The sequence below is a fragment of the Lacerta agilis genome, chromosome 9 (assembly GCF_009819535.1).
Source record: "Lacerta agilis isolate rLacAgi1 chromosome 9, rLacAgi1.pri, whole genome shotgun sequence".
Lineage (NCBI taxonomy): Eukaryota > Metazoa > Chordata > Lepidosauria > Squamata > Lacertidae > Lacerta > Lacerta agilis.
This window is the reverse complement of record NC_046320.1, coordinates 69,417,489-69,437,152: the sequence shown is the minus strand read 5'-3', so window position 1 is coordinate 69,437,152 and position 19,664 is coordinate 69,417,489. Positions and strand designations below refer to the sequence as shown.

The following is a 19,664-nucleotide window of genomic DNA, read 5'->3' as shown; positions in this document are numbered from 1 at the left end:
TCCATAACACCCAGTGAGATGAGTGGTTACACTGGCACATTTTACGGTCCTTGGAGCAGATGAAAGGGGGAGCGACTGATTGAATATAATTAGCTTGATGTCTTCTGCGGGGAGTTATCTGCCAGGCTTGTGTGTCATTATCACAGAGCTCCACTACAAAGGGCAGCCCACAAGGAGAAGGTGTTGTGGTGTGTGTGTGTGTGTGTGTGTGTCTGTGTGTGTGAATTGCAAAGGTGCAGAGGCGCAAATGGCTGTGAGCAGATGCATCGTCCAATGAAGGAAACTGAAGGAGATGGAAGGGGTGAGGTTAGGGTGGGGAGACTTTAAGGCTGCGAGTTGAGCGACCAGCCGAGCGAGCGAACCAGCAGCAAGGTCAGCAAAGCAGTGAAGGACAGATCCATACTAGACGTTTAATGCACATTCAATGCACATTTAAAGCACTTGACTTATCCTTCCATCAATGAATCCCGGGAACCGTAGCTTCCCTCCCCCTCACAGAGCTACGGTTCCCAGGATTCTTTTTCTGGAAACCACATGCATCGCAGGGGGTTGGACTAGAGGACCCTTGGGGGTCCCTTCCAAATCTACAGTGTGGTCATGGACTGGTTGGACGCAGAGGAATGGTGGGAGGAAACAGCTGGGGAACCACCAAGGGGGAAAGGGTTAGAGCCAAGGGTGGTGGTGGGACAATGATGAATTGTCAGAGGGAGAAGACTGGGAAGAGGAGGAGTCAGAAGCTGAAAGGGTAACAGGGCTTGGTGAGCTGGGAGAGTCTGTGGCAGACAGCAGTCCAAAATCAGAGGCAGAGGCTGAAGCAGGAGAGAAGAGAGAGGAAAGATGTAGAGATGAGTCTGACTGGTGCGGAGCCCCCTTCCTGCTGCGACAGGCTCCCCGCACTGGTCTCCTAGAACCAGAAAAGGCATGAAAAGGGCAGAGGAGAGGTTGGCTGGCTGCACGCAGGCACAGTCTCCGATTTGATTGGGGGAAACCCTGGAGAGGAGCAAACTTAGATGGCTGTGGGGAGGCGGCGACTTTCCGTCTCATCAACTGATCCATGGGGCAAGACCTACCAGGGATGACCTGCTGTGCTCATTAGGCCTGACACTCAGCCAAGTCTGCGAAGACTGTGTTCTTGCTAATAAAGAGTTAACTCCAGCTCTGAACAGTGTGATTTACTACCGGCTCACTTCTGACATGTGTGATGGATGTACATTAAATATATGGTGTGGATCTGAGGGTAAAGGAAGGGAGCCATCTTCAGATCAGGAGCCACATTCCCTCCTGGGCAACCTTTTAGGGGCTGCATGCCCACAATGCGCAGGGCCAGAGGTAAGAGTGGGTTACAGGTTACATTTTGTACCTTTGTACAGTAGGCTATGTTTGTCCAGAGGGTTCTATGTACCACCCTCTTCATCCAAGCAAGCTGAAACGGGGGGCGAGGGAGGCCAAGAGGCACAGCTGAATCTGGCTGGTGAAGAGTCACAGGTGTCTCCCCCTCCTGCTGCAACAAGCTCCCCTCCCCACTGGTCTCCCAGGACCAGAAGAGGCATGAAAAGAGCAGAGGAGAGCTTGGCTGCACACAGGCACAGTCTCTGATTGCTTGGAAGAAGCAAACTCAAGAACACACAAAATCATTTGGTGAGGGTTTGGGGCAGGGCCAAAGAGGGGTGTGGCCTATGGAAGGGGTGCAGCTTCTGCAGGTATCCAAGGGCCAATCAAAGAGAGACCGAGGGGGGCACATTTGGCATCTGGAGCAGAGGCTCCCCACCCCTTGCACTACAATTGCCACCATCCCTGACCATTAGCTGTGCTGGCTTGGGGCTGATGAGTGTCGGAAGTCCCACAACACCCAGTGAACCATATGCTCCCTGTCCTTGGAGTATTGCCTAATGGTTAGAGTGCTGGGCTAGGGGCTGGGAAACGAGGGTTCAAATCCAGAAGAAGAAGAAGAAGAAGAAGAAGAAGAAGAAGAAGAAGAAGAAGAAGAAGAGGAGTTTGGATTTGATATCCCGCTTTATCACTACCTGAAGGAGTCTCAAAGCAACTCACATTCTCCTTTCCCTTCCTCCCCCACAACAAACACTCTGTGAGGTGAGTGGGGCTGAGAGACTTCAAAGAAGTGTGACTGGCCCAAGGTCACCCAGCAGCTGCATGTGGAGGAGAGGAGGCGCGAACCCGGTTCCCCAGATTACAAGTCTACCACTCTTAACCACTACACCACACTGGCTCTCAGCCATGAAGATCGCTGGGCGACCTTGGGCCAGTCACTCACTCTCAGCCCAACCTCCCTGAGGATAAAACGGAGAGGGGACAGAAGTGTGCGCGCCAGTTTGAGCTCCTTGGAGAAGAGGTGGGAGGAAACTGAGCAGCGTTGAGGCTGTCCCAGTGGCAAGAGGCGAACAGGAGTGCCAAGTAAGTGCATCAACAATCAGCTGCTGGGCAGGGAGAATTGATTGAAACCAACCCCAGCAGTCATTATTTAGATCACCAAGCAGAAAGCCTTCATTTGCAATCATTGATTTTAATCCGTTTCCCCCCATAGGTGCCTCAGTTTCCCAACCACCCCACTCCTACCCCCAAGGAAAAGTGCATAGTGATTTGTTGATATAACCATTAAAAGCATGTTGATTTACAACCATGCTGAGTTTCTCCCTGCTTTCCGCATATCTTTTCTCTCCTCGCTATGGCAGCAGCGTACTCCAGCAATATGCATTTATTTGAGCAATTATAGATTTTCCCCCCTCCTTTTCCCCAGTTTTTTTTTTTTAAGGAACTGCACAATTTTTACTGCTTCAGAAAACAGAGGATGGTAAATTGCTTATTGTTCAAAATAGCTCTGCCCCTGGTTTTGTGAGAGGGGAGAGATAAAACAGAAGGCTGAGGAAGCACTCTCATGGAAAATTATCAAAGAGAAAGCTGTGAAATCAATCCAACAATAAGGCTTTTTTAAGAAAGACACATGCAGATTCCCCACTGAGAAGCCTCTCAGACCTCATTTCCCTGTCAAGCCTGGTGCGCAGGCTGTAACCCCTACTGGGTGGAGATAGCCTGGCCCCATGTTCGGATGACCTTCAGGTTAGACTACTGCAGTGTAGGTTACGCGGGGCTGCCTTTGAAGACTGGTCCAGAAAGCTCCGTTCGTCTAACATCAGTTGGATGCCTCAAGGATTGCCTGAACACTAAAAAAAGAAGAAGATAGAACATAAGGAGAGCTTTCTGGATCAGGCCATTGGCCCATCTAGTCCAGCATCCTGTTCTCACAGTGGTCAACCAGATGCCAGCAGGAAACCCGCAAGCAGGATACGACCACAAGAGTCCTCTTCCCTCTTGTGGTTTCCAGCAACTGGTATTCAGAAGCATCAGAGAGCCAGTGTGGTGTAGTGGTTAAGAGTGGTGGACTTGTAATCTGGTGAACTGGGTTCGCGTCTCCACTCCTCCACATGCAGCTGCTGGGTGACCTTGGGCCAGTCACACTTCTATGAAGTCTCTCAGCCCCACTCACCTCACAGAGTGTTTGTTGTGGGGGAGAAAGGGAAAGGAGAATGTTAGCCGCTTTGAGACTCCTTCGGGTAGTGATAAAGCGGGATATCAAATCCAAACTCTTCTTCTTCTTCTTCACTGCTTCCAACTGTGGAGGCAGAGCAGAGCCAGCATGGCTCGTAGCCATTGACGGCCCTCTCCTCCTTCATGAATTAGTCCCATCCTCTCTTAAAGTCATCCATGTCGGTGGCTGTTATGTATTCAGTGGTCTCTGTTTGCCTGAGCTTCAGTCTGGACTAAGGATTCTGATTCGATACATGGCATCCAATCACAGAACATTTCAGGATTTGGGTCTCTGCCATTGGCCCTTAAACTCTGAGCTACGATTCGCAGCTTGGAAGTTTAGACAGCCAATCACGTTCGGAGCGGGAGTGGCCCAGGCCTTCAGAAATGTATATACAGTAAGCAGTTGCATTGCCCCTGTTGCCTAGTTCTGTTAGTTCAATAAAGTTCTTGCTGTCATCGCTGTGTCTTGCCTTGTGGGAACCCACCTGCACTTCAGTGGCCATTACTGCCTCCTGTGGGAGGGAGTTCCACAGTTTAACTCTGTGCTGCGTAGAGAAGGACTTTCTTTTATCTGCCCTGAATCTTCCAGGATTCAGGTTCATTGGAGGTCAACCAGTTCTAGCGTTAAGAGTTGTATTAAGACTACATTGATCAATTCCACTAAAACCTGCACATTGCTTCTGTAAAGGAAAGTTCAGTGGAGAGACTGTCAAATAACTGAATAACTGAAGACATCATCAAGATTTCAACTTTCCATGATAGAAGGAAGCTTCAGGGAGGCTGCAGATCTCACATTAAAGTTTCCCCTCATTTGCCTTGATCTCTCCGTGGCTTTCAGTATTGTTGACCAGTTTCCTTCTGGGGCATCTGGAGAACGCTAAAGATGCTCCTCTTTCTCCCCTGGCTTTTGATGTTGTTGTTCAGTCGTTCAGTCGTGTCCGACTCTTCGTGACCCCATGGACCAGAGCACGCCAGGCACGCCTATCCTTCACTGCCTCTCGCAGTTTGGCCAAACTCATGTTGGTAGCTTCGAGAACACTGTCCAACCATCTCATCCTCTGTCGTCCCCTTCTCCTTGTGCCCTCCATCTTTCCCAACATCAGGGTCTTTTCTAGGGAGTCTTCTCTTCTCATGAGGTGGCCAAAGTACTGGAGCCTTTTGATACTTGAGGTGTAAATTTTTCAGGCCCGCCTTGTTTTTGTGATTGTAAATTGTTCTGAGCTGTTACTTTCTGCAGTGGCATTTTCCTCCAGTGACATCGATTTCTGTCTTCCTTAGGCATGAACGTCATGGAGAGTTCCCCTTACGAACCCTTTGTGAGGGGCTTTGACTACGTCCGGTTGGCTTCCATCACTGCAGGTATGTCTTCGCAGGGATGTTCCCCTTGTCCCGAGCCCCAGGCAGTAACTTAGAACTGGCAGGAAAATGGACTTCGGCTCCCTTGTGATCCCAGGAAGTCTCTCTCCAAGACTCCAAGCACTGGCTACCAATTAAGTTTATGGGCCCAATTCAAAGTACTGGTTTTGACCTATAAAGCCTTAAACTGCAATACCTCAAGGGCCGCCTCTTTCCATATGAACCTACCCAGACCTTGAGATCATCTTCTGAGGCCCTCCTTCGTGTGCCTCCTCCCCGAGAGGTCCGGAGGGTGGCAACATGAGAACGGGGCCTTCTCTGCAGTGGCTCCCCGTCTGTGGAATGTTCTCCCCAGGGAAGTTCACCTGGCGCCTTCATGATACACCTTTAGGCGCCAGGCAAAAACATTACTTTTTAACCAGGCCTTTGGTTGAGCTGATCAATGTCCCATACCCTTTTAAAATGTGGGTATTATTGGGTTATTGCTGTTATTTTTATTTTTTTATAATGTGATCTTTTTATGTGAACCGCCCTGACACCTACAGGTATAGGGGAGTGTATAAATTTAATAATAATAATAATAATAGTTAAGCCATAGAAGTATAGAATCGTAGAGTTGAAAACGTCATCCAGCCCTGCCCCACCCCAATGCAAAGATGTTCATTTTGGACTGGCGTATCTCTGCCCCGCAGGCTCCGAGAACGAGGTGACCCAGGTGAACCGCTGCTTGGATGCCGCCAAGGCCTGCAATGTGGACGAGGTTTGCCAGCGCCTTCGGACCGAGTACGTCTCCTCCTGCATCCGCCGCGCGGCCCGGGCGGACACCTGCAACCGCTCCAAGTGCCACAAGGCCTTGCGGAAGTTCTTTGACCGCGTGCCCCCGGAGTACACGCACGAGCTGCTCTTCTGCCCCTGCGACGACACGGCCTGCGCGGAGAGGCGCAGGCAGACCATCGTGCCCACCTGCTCCTACGAGGCCAAGGAGAGACCCAACTGCTTGGCGCCGCTCGACTCCTGCCGGGTGAACTACGTCTGCAGGTACGTTGCGTTTCGCACCCTGTTGCTACTGCAAAGTGTAACTCTGCTTCTGTGGTTCGTTTTGCAAACCGTACATCCCTGCATATTTTACATGAACTAAACCATTCAGTCATCCATTGTTACATCCATCAAATCTTATTTACACTGTTGAATTTATCTTAACGCTACCGGTGTTTTTAAACGAACACAATTTTCACCCATATATTCAGCAAACATTTCCCAGTCTTCTTTAAACGTGCATTCTTTTTGTTCTCTTATTCTATATGTTAAATCTGCAAACTGCGCATATTCCATCAGTTTAAGTTGCCATTCTTCTTTGTTTTCCATTTTGGGGCTAACAAAACACGGGGCCACAGAAGTAGCATACATAAATAGTCTTTTATAGACGCCTGGGAATTTCCCTCTGAATTATCCCCAACAAAAACCTCTCTGGGTTTTTTTGAAAGGTATTTTTAAACATTGTTTTCAATTCATTTTATATCATTTCTCAATACTCCTTTACACATCCACCACATATGATAAAACATACCCTCAACCTCTTTACATCTCCAGCACTTATCTGATTCGGACTTAAACATTTTAGTAAGTCTACTAGGAGTTAAATACCATCTGTAAATCATTTTCAGGTAGTTTCATGGTGTGCAAAGTGAACCATGGAAAGAGAAGAGGGGAAGTCGTTGATTTAAGGTTGCTTAAATGAATATTTTGAAATGTAATTTTGAAAATTGTGTGTGTGTGTGTGTGTGTGTGTGAAAGTGGAACTCTGGAGCCTGAGGTTAAAAAAAGCAATCTTTTTTAACCTCATGCAATCCTTTTTTTCCTCATGCAATCCTTTCCCCATGCACCCAGTCCCTTGGTGCAGAGCACACATCCAGTCTGATCTGCTTAAGATGCATGGTGCTGGCTATCAGCTCCAGCTCACTGTTAGTCCCAGGCATCAGCAGAGAAAGTAAAAAAGTAAAAATGTTCTCTTGTCCTTTGTTGTGCACAAAGAGACTCAGCAGGCTTGAGTCAGCTGTACGTGGCAATAGGCCTATGGGAGCCCCTGTCCTTGCTGGAGCTGCAACGTGGTGTCAGAAATGTACGGGACCCTTTTGTTTGTGAGTGTGGAAACTCTGCTTGAGTTTGGGTCGAAAGCTGCACAGCATCTTTCTTCCTTGACATTGGAGCTTAGCAGTGCCACTGGAGCTCACCGGGAGATAGATAGATAGATAGATAGATAGATTACCTTCTGAACACATGCACCCAGGACGTATCGGAGGTGACATGCTTCTGAACGCCAGCAGCTGGGAATCACAAGGGGGGAATGATAGAACTGTAGAGTTGGAAGGGACCCCAAGGATTGTCTCGTCCAACCCCCTGCAGTGCAAGAATCTTACAGCCCTTGCTGAAAGGAGTGGCAGTGAAAAACATCTGGAGGGCATCAGGCTGGGAAAGGCTGCCTTGTCGAGGGTCTGCTTTTGATATGGGCATGTCAAATTGCAAATAACTTCTCCCCCTTTGCCTCTCTCCCAGATCCCGTTACGCCGAGTTCCAGTTCAACTGCCAACCCTCTGCGCAGTCTGCAACAGGGTGCCAGAGGGAAAATTACGCTGCCTGTCTGCTGGCCTATACTGGGATCATAGGTACACAACAGGGATTTGTTTAAATTTTGCTCGTTTTCAGTCGCCCAGAGAAACCGCTGCTATGTTAATGCAAACATTGCTCCATTGGTGATTCCTCCACGCTGAAGTTTACAGCCCTAACCGGCAGGGAATGTGAACAGATCATGCGTAGCTTAATGATTTTTTTTAAAAAAAGACATTATTGTTATCATCATCACCAATAGCACTTTAAACAGCCATGGTTTCCCTCAAAGAATTCTGGGAACTGTAGTCTGTTGAGGGTGCTGAGAGTTGTTAGGAGACCCCCTGTTCCCTTCCCAGAACTACATTTCCCAGAGTTCCCTGGGAAGAGGGATGGAATGTGAAACCACTGGGAATTGTAGCTCTGGGAGGGGAATGACAACTCTCAGCACCCTTAAACTAAAGCTCCCAGAATTCTTTGGACTGTTCCAAGTGGAATCATGGTGTTTTAAAAGCATGATATGAATACGGGCATTTTTTATCTGAAGCAGCTATTCCTGAACTGTTGCCAGAGTTTGACATAGGACTGGGTTTTTCCCTCCACTCATCAACAAATATTCTCTCTGTCTCCCCCCCCTTCCCACTCCCCATTGCGCCTCCTGGCAGGTAGTCCCATCACCCCAAACTACATCGACAACTCGACGTCAAACATTGCACCCTGGTGCACGTGCAACGCCAGCGGGAACAGGCAGGAGGAATGTGAGAGCTTCCTATACCTCTTCACCAAGAATCTCTGCCTCCGTAAGTATAGGCTTGCCATATGTCAAGTTTTTTGGGTGTAAAAATGGCGTCAGGGTAGGGGCCATTTTGCCAAAGCGTCAAAATGTCAGGGGAAACCTGACATTCTGGGGAGTTTCCCCCACAAAAAAACTGAACAATTTTGTTTTTGGTTTTTAAAAATTGTTTTTATTTGATTTTTACAATTTCATCCACAAAAGTAATATTATAACAAATAATAAACATTGCACAAGATTCTTCCGAATCTCAAGACTTCCCTCCTCCCCTCTGTGGGTTCTTTAAGTAGCTTTTTTTTAACTGCAAGTCCCTCTAATTCACCACCCTGCATCTATGTATCATTGCAAGAGTTATTTAAAGCATGCCCAAGAGTTCAAGTGTTTACAGCAGTCTTTTAAGTCCAATACATATCTGTCCCATTCTTTGTTGAAGTTTTGATCCTCCTGATTTCTGACTTTCCCAGTTAATCTTGCCATCTCTGCATAGTCCAATAATTTCATCTGCCGGTCTGCCCTGGTGGGTCTCTTGTCATCCTTTCAGCTCTGGGCAAGAAAAGCTAAACAACTTTGGTGGTTTCCTAAAATAAATAAATCACTTTTTGAAATATGGGAACCCTACGGTTCTCCCAAGCACCAGAGTTAGGGGAGAGGGTGCCCCCTTCCTTCTCTCTCATGCCCAAACCCAGTGTCACCTCTGAGTAAGGAGAATCCTTCTGCTCCAAAACGGATGTCTCGGTCCTTGAGAGTTGCACAAGGAGGAGGAGGAGGAGGAGGCGAAGCAGGCAGACAGGCCTTTCAAATGTCAGAAGCAGGGAAGAAAAATCTCTGGCAGGTTGAGCACGTCAAGACTCATCAGCGTCCTGAGAAGGACGCGAGGCTGTCGAGGCTCAAGGAGATCTGACAAGAGCGGACCTTGCAACACAGATTGGATCTCGGCGGCTGCTAAGGACGGAGCGTCCCCTCTTTATGAGAACTCTCTGACAAGGGCAGGCCTCTTGGCCTCGAGGGTACTAACTTCGCCAGCAGAGCGGCCAGACATTCAGTGCCTGGCTATTCTGAGCCTCTTTAGATGCAGGGAGGAGGGCGGCAATAGATCAGGAAACTCATTGCCTAGCTTTAGCATCTCCTGCACATCTGAGTTCAATTACCACATTGTTGCAATGGGATTCCTTTATTGCATATCTCAGCCACAGGTGTTGTTGTTGTTTAGTCATTTAGTCGTGTCCGACTCTTCGTGACCTCGTGGACTAGAGCATGCCAGGCACTCCTGTCTTCCACTGCCTCTAGCAGTTTGGTCAGACTCATGTTGGTAGCTTCAAGAACATTGTCCAACCACTCCTCCTCTGTCATCCCCTTCTCCTTGTGCCCTCCATCTTTCCCAACATCAGGGTCTTTTCCAGGGAGTCTTCTCTTCTCATGAGGTGGCCCAAAGTACTGGAGCCTCAGCTTCAGGATCTGTCCTTCCAGTGAACACTCAGGGCTGATTTCTTTAAGAATGGATAGGTTTGATCTTCTTGCAGTCCATGGGACTCTCAAGAGTCTCCTCCAGCACCATAATTCAAAAGCATCAATTTTCCGGCGATCAGTCTTCTTTTTTTCTTTTCTTTTTTATTAAATATTTTCTTGATTTACAATGATAATGCAATGTCTCTCTCGTATTTTTCCATATAACATTTTTACAAATCGGTTGTTGTTGTTGAGACATTAGGGAGAGAAGGGGGAGAGAGGTGGGTGGGATGGGTGGGGTAGGGTGACGATGTTTCTGTTTTACTTAATATGTGTAGCGCTGTCTGTGCAGGTTCTCTGTTGTTCGCTTGTGCTCCTTTAGTGGTGAGAGAGGTCGGGGTTGGCGTGGGGCGTAATTGTTCTTTTGTGGTTGGCTGTGGTGTTCTTTGGTCTCCTGTGTGAGTGGGGTGGGTGGGTGTCTTTGGTCAGGTTAGCCATATTGATTTGTATGCTGTTGGTAGATTTTTGTCATTATCTTGTTGGGCTGTGTGTGTGATGAAGGGGGACCATACCGGGGTGAAGGTGTCTTCTTCTGTTTGTCCCCTTGTCAGTTTCATCAGTCTTCTTTATGGTCCAGCTCTTACTTCCATACATTACTACTGGGAAAACAATAGCTTTAACTATACGGACCTTTGTTGGCAAGGTGATGTCTCTGCTTTTTAAGATGCTGTCTTTGCTTTCCTCCCAAGAAGCAGGCGTCTTTTAATTTCATGACTGCTGTCACCATCTGCAGTGGTCATGGAACCCAAGAAAGTGAAATCTCTCACTGCCTCCATTTCTTCCCCTTCTATTTGCCAGGAGGTGATGGGACCAGTGGCCATGATCTTAGTTTTTTTGATGTTGAGCTTCAAACCATATTTTGCGCTCTCCTCATTCACCCTCATTAAAAGGTTCTTTAATTCCTCCTCAGCCAAAGATACTTGCATTTTAACATTTCAATGAGATGGCATTATTGGCTTTCTTCATTGCAGCTTTTAACTATGCACGTGTATATTTTTCTCATTCTTATTTGTTGTTATTATTTATTAAAGTTGTATACCCATATGCATGCCCATAGATCTCAAGAAATGACACTGAGTAGAAGAGGGAATTGTCCTCAGTTCCTGTCAGGGACTGTGCTGAGGAGGGCTGCACTGAGGAAAAATGGTGGGAGCCACCCTCTCCCCCTGCTCCTGATCCGGACCCTGAATCTTCCCAAGAGCAGGAGGGCAGTATAGATTTGGAACAGTGGTTTGCAGAGGGACATAGTTCAGAAGGCAGAAGCTGGGAAATACTGGATGGAGAACGGCTAGGAGAAGAAGAAACACTGGGAGAGAGGGGGTTAGAGCAGTGTTTTTCAACCACTGTTCCGCGGCACACTAGTGTGCCGCGAGATGTTGCCTGGTGTGCCGTGGGAAAAATTGTGTTTATTTGATTCCTATTCAAGAGAATTACTTTATATATAGTCAATATAGGCACAGAGTTAATTTTTTTAACATTTTCTAATGGTGGTGTGCCTCGTGATTTTTTTCATAAAACAAGTGTGCCCTTGCCCAAAAAAGGTTGAAAAACACTGGGTTAGAGGTAGGTAGCCGTGTTGGTCTGCCATAGTCGAAACAAAATAAAAAAATCCTTCCAGTAGCACCTTAGAGACCAACTAAGTTCGTTCTTGGTATGAGCTTTCATGTGCATGCACACTTCTTCAGATACACTGCTAAAGTAGGCTGGGCCCCTTTAAATGGGGAGGCTCCTCCTGCTGAAGTTGGGGCTACCAACCAAGGTTGACCAGCAGCTCCTGTTTAAAGCTCAGTCAGCTCCTGTTTAAAGCTCAGAGCCTAGGGCTTGCCAATCAGAAGGTCGGCGGTTCGAATCCCCATGACGGGGTGAGCTCCCGTTGTTCAGTCCCGGCTCCTGCCAACCTAGCAGTTCGAAAGCACGTCAAAGTGCAAGTAGATAAATAGGTACCGCTCCGGCGGGAAGGTAAACAGCGTTTCCGTGCGCTGCTCTGATTCACCAGAAGCGGCTCAGTCATGCTGGCCACATGACCTGGAAGCTGCACGCCGGCTCCCTCAGCCATTAAAGCGAGATGAGCACCGCAACCCCAGAGTTGTCTGTGACTGGACCTAATGGTCAGGAGTCCCTTTACCTTTACCTTTACCAGAGGCTGACTAGTGCTGAAACATTTAAGTGCTACTCTTGTGGAATCTATAACCTGAGCTCTCCGGTGTCCTTCCCTTGCCTGCTGCTCAAAACTCTCCAAAGTCTCAACAAGTTAAACCCCCGACTAGGGAGCAGCTGCATCCTGCCTCTGGTGCAAATGCATGCAAATTTATGTGCATGAACACTCAGGCACCATGCCGGCCACAGCCTGCCGTTTCACACTGCTGCGGTATATTTGAAAACATCGATAAGCGATCCTGGGACAATTGGGCTGTTTTCTAGCATACCTTTCACCAAAAGAACACAAACACCCTTTTGGCTTTTAAATCACAGGAAGACAGGCTGTTGCAGAGTAAATTGCAGCGTGAAATCAGGTGAAAATGGGGATGGGAGAGCACAGGGAGCCTTCCTGGCCACAAGAAGTCCTGTCTTAGGAACATATCCCCCCCCCCACACCGCCTGTGAATGAGGAGAGGGGTTGCTGCGAAAAGCATTTCTGAAACCGGAGCCTAGAAACCACACATATCAGATTAATATCTCTGTCCCTCGACACGCAGCAAAGGGGCAGAGGGAGTGGAGATCTTTAAATGAAAAAAGGACCGGGATACATAAATCATCTCCCTCCGTCTCTACAAGGCAGTTAAATTATTCACATTACACAGGAGTGCACTTGGAGAGTTTTAGGACTTTAGAGAAGAATGCGTATTACAAGGAGACCAAATCTAGTGGGTGAGGATATGAGAGAGAATCCCCACATGTTCCCAGAGCCCAAACACAGAGCTTAAAAGTTCTTTACTTGTGGGGTGGCCGCAATCTGACCTGTTTCCAAAGGAGATTTTAAGCTCTTCATTGGTGGCCCACATGTTTTAGAGTTTGGAAAGAGGGAGGGAAAACTTCTCTCTCTCTCCACTTCCCCTATGCCAATAATAATAATAATAATAATAATAATAATAATAATAATAATAATAATATTTTATTTATACCTCACCCATCTGGCTGTGTTTCCCCAGCTACTCTGGGCAGCTCCCAACAGAATATTAAAACAGAATATTAAAAACATGATAAAACATCAGTCATTAAAAACTTCCCTAAACAGATGTCTTCTAAAAGTCAGTTACAGGTAGGTAGCCGTGTTGGTCTGCCATAGTCAAAACAAAATAAAAAATAAAAAGATTCCTTCCATTAGCACCTTTTACCTGCCCTGAACCTAAGTTCCAACATTCAGTTTCATTATTTTTGCAAGTTGCCTTCGGTCAGAGTCAGCTGATTTAGTGATGCCATCGTTCCCACAGACATATTTGTGTTGAAACTTGTCCCACAGATATATTTGTGAAGAAGTGTGCATGCACACGAAAGCTCACACCAAGAACAAACTTAGTTGGTCTCTAAGGTGCTACTGGAAGGAATTTTTTTATTTTATATTTTGTTCTAAAAGTCAGATAGTTGTTTATTTCCTTGACATCTGATGGAAGAGTGTTCCGCAGGGTGGGCGCCACTACCGAAAAGGCCCTCTGCCTGGTTCCCTGTAACCTCACTTCTCGCAGCCAAGTGTAATAACAGGACCCATGTAGGGGAAGACCCTCAGAGGAGGACTTCAGTGTCTGGGCTGAACAATGGGGGTGGAGACGCTCCTTCAGATATACTGGGCCGAGGCTGTTTAGGGCTTTAAAGGTCAGCACCAACACTTTGAATTGTGCTTGGAAACGTACTGGGAGCCAATGTAGGTCATTCAGGACCAGTGTTATATGGTCTCGGCTGCCACTTCCAGCCACCAGTCTGGCTGCCGCATTCTGGATTAGTTGCCGTTTCTGGGTCACCTTCAAAGGTAGCCCCACGAATAGCGCATTGCAGTAGTCCAAACAGGAGATAACTATCATTACATTCAAAGTATAAGGCAGCTCCCTGTGTGGAAACGAGGGAAACGATTCTGCTTTCCTCTTTCAGAGAATGCCATCCAGGCCTTTGGCAACGGGACGTACCTGAGCACCGCCATGGGCTCCTCCACCCCTCCCACGACGCAGATGCGCAAGCAGGAGAGGAACGCCAACAAGGCAGCAGCCACGCTCAGAGAGAACATCTTCGAACAGCTACAGCCCACCAAGGTAGGCAGAGCATGCAGCCCAGGGAACAAGCATGGTAGCCGTGAAAGACGTTTTCAACACCATCCTACCTTACATATTGGGACGCGGGTGGCGCTGTGGGTTAAACCACAGAGCCTAGGGCTTGCTGATCAAAAGGTCGGCGGTTCGAATCCCTGCGACGGGGTGAGCTCCCGTTGCTCGGTCCCTGCTCCTGCCAACCTAGCAGTTCAAAAGCACGTCAAGTGCAAGTAGATAAATAGGTACCACTCTGGTGGGAAGGTAAACGGCATTTCTGTGTGCTGCTCTGGTTCACCAGAAGCAGCTTAGTCATGCCAGCCACATGACCTGGAAGCTTTAGTCCGACTCCCTCGGCCAGTAACACGAGATGAGCGCCGCAACCCCAGAGTCGTCCACGACTGGACCTAACGGTCAAGGGTCCCTTTACCTTTACGGGAAAAAATTGCATATAAAAATGTGAGCATTAGGATAAATTTGCAATAAAATGCTGGTCGGTTTTGACGAGGACCTTCTACTTTTTAAAAAAAACAATCACAAGCTGATGTGGAAATGGGGAGAGCTGAAGTTACGATTGGAAACGGTGAGGAACTGAAATGGATAGATCCACCTGCTTCTAAGAAGTTGTTTGGTTTCCTCCCTTTGATGTGAAAGTCATGCATGCAGCAGCACCAGATCCAATAAGATTGCCTTGCTGGGAATTCTTCCTTTGGCTGCTGCCGCCGTTTCTTCCCTGCTTGGAGCTGAACTTCCTTTGCCATCTTTAACTCCTCCTGGCGCCCAGCAGCTGTGGGATAAGAGAAGAGCTAATCCGATTAGGCAGCAGGAGCAGGGGGTTTCAAAGAAACGGCATCTAACATCCCTACTCCCAGTTTACAGAGAAGGGCTTGTGAGAACTGCAGCCCTGTCCGAGGAGCTGTCTCTCCTGAAACCAGGGAGGGAGGGAGGGAGGGAGATTTCCCCTGTCGAATCAAACTCATTTCTGTGTGCCTCCCCAAATTCGTGCCACGAAGCAGTAAACTCCACAGATTTCCAGGAACAGGACTGGGTGCATCCCACATGCCCAGTATCTGGCTCTGCCAAATGGCGAAGGCAGTGGTTCTGCACGCCATCCGGAGAGACGAAGTAGGGAAAGCCCCAGTGGCCGGGGTGGGGTGGGTGGGGTGGGGGGGCTACCTTAACTGTGTCACTGTCTTGGGGGGTGAGAGGTGTCAGGTGACGACTTCGAAAAGGCTCACTGTCAGCACCAAACAGTGGATTGGCACCGACACTCATCTACGGATGAAATATGTCTATTGATAGGTGTGGTTTGAATCCAAATGTCATGAACTGGCAGGATGCAGAAGAGTGGTGGGAGGCACAGGCTGGGGAACCGCCAAGGGAAGAAGGCTCATAGCCCAGGGCTTGGTGGTAGGACGAATGAGTGGCTAGAGGGAGAAGACTTGGGGGGAGGCGGCAGAAGCAGAAGAGGTGAAGATTTAGTGAGCAGGAAGAGGCTTTGGCAGAGAGCAGTTCTGGTTCCAGGAGGCAGAGATGAGGCTGGCTGCTGAAGGGTTCAGGTAGTCTCCCCTTCCTGCTGCAACCAGCATCCCTCCTCGCTGGTCTCCCTGAACACACGGAGAAATGAAAAGAGCAGAGGAGAGATTGCTTGTGTGCAGGTGTAGTCTCTGATTGCTTGGGGGGGAACCCTGGAGAAGAGGGGATTTAAGCAGCTGTGAGAAGGCAAGGACCTTCAGTCCTTGCAACTGCCTCACCAGGACAAGATTACTGGGAAGAGTGTCTGGGAGCACTAGACCTGCGCTGTTTTGGTTTTAATAAAGAGGTTTTTTTTTATTGCTGACGTACACCTGACACCACACCTGCGAAAACACCACTCCACAGGAGCTCTGCTAGCCAAAGAACTATTGGGACTTCAAACTCCTGGGTGTTCCTTTGCAGCCACATTTTCATGTGCCCGTTTACCTGACTTCACAGATCAAATGTGGGGCAGCAGGGCAAACCTGGGGGCAAAAGGCCCCCTGGGCCAGATTAGAATCCCTGCCAGGTCTAAGTTGCCTGGAGATCCCCCCATGCCTTGTCTACACTGACTGGCAGCAGCTCTCCCAAGAGTTCAGAGGTGTGCCTCTCCCAGGCCTCCCTGAAGATGCAGTCGGGGGCTGAAATTGGGACCTTCTGCATTCAGAGCAGAGGCTCTACCCCTGAGCTGTGGCATTTCCCTCGAGGAGAGAAGCACAGGCGAGAGAACAGAAATGCAGCTAGATCCAAAGCGGCTGCAGTTTCCCCTTGTTTCTGACAATTCTTTGGATAACCAGAACTAAGATGTAAGCCTGGTACCCACTGGCGTAAGGGGTGTGTGTGTGTGTGTGTGTGTGTGTGTGTGTGTGTGTGTGCCATACGCTTAGCACAAAGTGCTTGTGTAGCTCAGATCTAAGACCTCGCTAGCTGCAAAGTGCTCAGATCTGAACATGAGCTATCGAGAGTCGAGACTCGCCTATTCATAATGGCCTTGGCTGCGAGCCGTGGCTTAATATAGCAGGCGGCTGTTTGATCACCTTGGCTTAGATGGATCCTGGTACCTATTTTGGGGCTCTGACAGCAGCCACAAAGAGGCTGCAGGTGAACCGTCAGGCACACGCTCAATTGGCTTATCCCTGCCATCTCCAGGTAAAGGGGTCATTTGGTTGTAGGGGTGCCAACTTGAATCAAATATTGGGGGCCCCAGGTAAGCCATGCCCCGCATAATCCATCACAAGACATGCCATGCACACACCATTTGAATGGCAGTGCCCATTAACTTAGGGTGGTGGCCCCTTCAAGTATTTTATTGGGGGGGGGTGAAGGGACCTTGACCCTAGGAGTTGGCTCCTATGTTTGGTTGTAATACTGTGGGGAGGGAAATATCCGTCTTTTGTGCTGCTCACGTTATTGCTTTGTTGTTCTTTAGAAATATTTCAGATGCTTTCTTTTTGTTGTAAGGGAGAGACAGGAAACCTTTGGCAGACTTTGAGGGCCACATTCCCTTCTTGTCAAGCTTCTAGGGGCCACATCCCAGAAGTGGGTGAGGACAGAGGAGGCTGGTTCATCTGGGCAAATGGGGCACCCTGTCTGCCTTCATCCGTCTCCCACCTGCCTGCCTGTTTTCTCACAGCTAGCCAGGAGGTGGCGCTGGCCACCAGCTTCCTCCTAAACACAACATGGGAGGATCAAAGGAATGAACTGCAGGCCGTTGGCTCTGTCGCCACCTGCTGTTGCCTCCAGGAATTTCACACAACCAGTGGGCGCCATGCACTACTGGGCGGGGCCAGAGTCAAAAGTGGGTGGAGCCAGTGGATGTAAATGTTGCCTTTGTTTGGTAAGCTGGTTTCTACACACCTCTATCTTTCATCCAGACAAGCAAGAAGTCACCCTCCCAAAGGCCTGTTCAGAATCTTTCCCTGTGATAAAAGTCTAATAACAAGGTTGCCAGCTGTTACCCTCAGAGGGGAGGTCATTCTGGAGATGGGGCACCACCACGGAGAAGGCCTTTTCATGTGACCCCCTTCCCTGAACTTTACCTGGGGTTAGAACCACAGGCATGGCCTCCCTCCCACCCCTGACCTAATCCAAATCGGATCTAAGTTAAGGGATTTTCAGAAACCCACGGTGTTTTAGGAGTTAATGAGTACCCCAGTTTGAGTGGCAGATATCCCATGGGAGGTGGGACATTCCACTCTTTAAAACAGTGTTTTTCAACCTTTTTTGGGCAAAGGCACACTTGTTTCATGAAAAAAATCACGAGGCACACCATCATTAGAAAATGTTAAAAAATTTAACTCTGTGCCTATATTGACTATAATATAAAGTAATTCTCTTGAATAGGAATCAAATAAACAATTTTCCCCACGGCACACCAGGCAACATCTTGCGGCACACTAGTGTGCCACGGGACAGTGGTTGAAAAACACTGCTTTAAAAGGAGGGAGCAGCCATTAGAGAGGGAGTGGTGACTGGAAGAAGGAGGGCGTGGGGCCAGGATAGTGGCGGGTAGGTTAGGTTAGGTTAGGATACGTTGAAGATGTGTATATGATGCTGAACGAAAGAGTTTACACTGTTATGAAACTAAGCTTATAAACCGTTACTGAAACCGTTAAGTTATTACAGAAATAAAGACTTATTATTGTTGAGCTAAGAAAATATCATCGTTCATTTTGTCCAGCGAGCTATGTATGCTCATGAGGAGGTGAACTCAGGGAAAGAACAAAACTGACCTGCAGGATGATAGTTTGTGTCTTGGAGTTCCCTCAGGAGGGGCTAGCGGGCGGAAACCCTGGTATTGCCACAGAGTTGCTAAGAGGGCTTAGCTAACTGATATAGTGAGGGATCTAATGAAAGAGAGACCCCGAACTGTAGGCAAAGAAGAGGTTAACCCCTGAAGCCCAGAGCGGAGGATATAACCGGCCACGGCCGCTGGACAGGAGAACTCCCGTTACTAAGAGATCCCCAGATTATAAATAAAGGGGGATTGACATCACAGACAGACCTCAGAGGGACAGGTGGGGTGGATTGAAATTTGACCCAGAACACCTGATTAGAAATTCATTTAGTAACAAGGGGAGAGTAGGAAGAGGAGGTTCGTCGCATCATCCATTTCAGATCCACACTATACAATTAATGCACTACACATTTATTGCAGCATTGCAGGGGGCTGGACTAGATGGCCCTTGGTGTCCCTTTCAGCTCTACAATTCCATGATTCTATGATTCAGGATCAAACCACAGTCCCCTGTTCCCTTCCACTTGGGTACAGTTCCTGGAGCGGTTTAGCAGTCAACCTCTTTTCCCTGGGAATTGTGGGAACTGTAGTTCTCTTATGGGGATAGAGGCCTCCTAACAAGCCTAGTGCCCTTAACAAACTATGGTTCGCATGATTCTTTGGAGGAGGCCGTGCTATAGCACAGACGGAGCCACAGACTAACAAATCAGGCTGGTGTTAACTCCCTGCCTTTGCTGGTTTTCTCTTTCCAGGTATCTGCAGAGGAGAAGCTTCTACAAGATGCCACCCACCTAGCTTCTGACGGCTCCAGCTCAGCGCTGTCACTGGCCATTAACGGCTGGTTGGTGATGTGGTGTTCCACTTCTACCAGTACATTCCTCCTGGCGTCCATGTGAATTGGAGCGCGCCCACACTCAAGGGCCGTGACTGGACCGCTCTCCGTTTGTCTGTTTTCGAATCGGGGAGCTGGGGCGAAAGGCCTCACCAGCTCCTGGCTCCCTCCCTCTTCAAGGTTATCAGGAGGAAAGGGAAGACACTCATCTCATCAGCTTCTTTGTTGACACCTTCCTGGTGAGCCACAATGTGTTCATCTGTGGAAGGACCCAGAAATCAGTCCCTGCAAGGAACCGTGTGATCCATCATGGGCCCTTCCTAAGGTTACAGCAAGGACTAATTCACATTAGCTTCTTTTGCCCCCCCCCCCCATATTTAGCAGGTCAGTAAAAGTTGCCTGCTTTGGTGGGCTGAAACAGTCTAAGGAACAACCCCAGCACAGTAGGATTTTGCTGCCATCTTGGAAAACCTTCCAAGAATGGGTTGAAGCAGGCTATTGCCCCAACTTCTCCATGTGTTGCCCCAACTTCTCCATGTG

At 48.4% G+C, this 19,664-nt stretch overlaps 1 protein-coding gene across 1 annotated transcript in view; it reads left to right on the top strand.

Moving 5' to 3' along the window:
- The window catches only part of GFRA4 (GDNF family receptor alpha 4), a 131,219-nt gene extending 111,771 nt beyond the window's left edge, over positions 1 to 19,448 (top strand). The window contains exons 3-8 of the mRNA XM_033161024.1: positions 4,825 to 4,905; positions 5,595 to 5,940; positions 7,456 to 7,565; positions 8,172 to 8,306; positions 13,889 to 14,046; positions 19,045 to 19,448. Of these exons, the coding sequence (XP_033016915.1) occupies positions 4,825 to 4,905; positions 5,595 to 5,940; positions 7,456 to 7,565; positions 8,172 to 8,306; positions 13,889 to 14,046; positions 19,045 to 19,188 (974 nt within the window). The 3' untranslated portion in view covers positions 19,189 to 19,448. The remainder of the gene's footprint in view (positions 1 to 4,824; positions 4,906 to 5,594; positions 5,941 to 7,455; positions 7,566 to 8,171; positions 8,307 to 13,888; positions 14,047 to 19,044) is intronic.
- Positions 19,449 to 19,664: the final 216 nt, after the last annotated feature.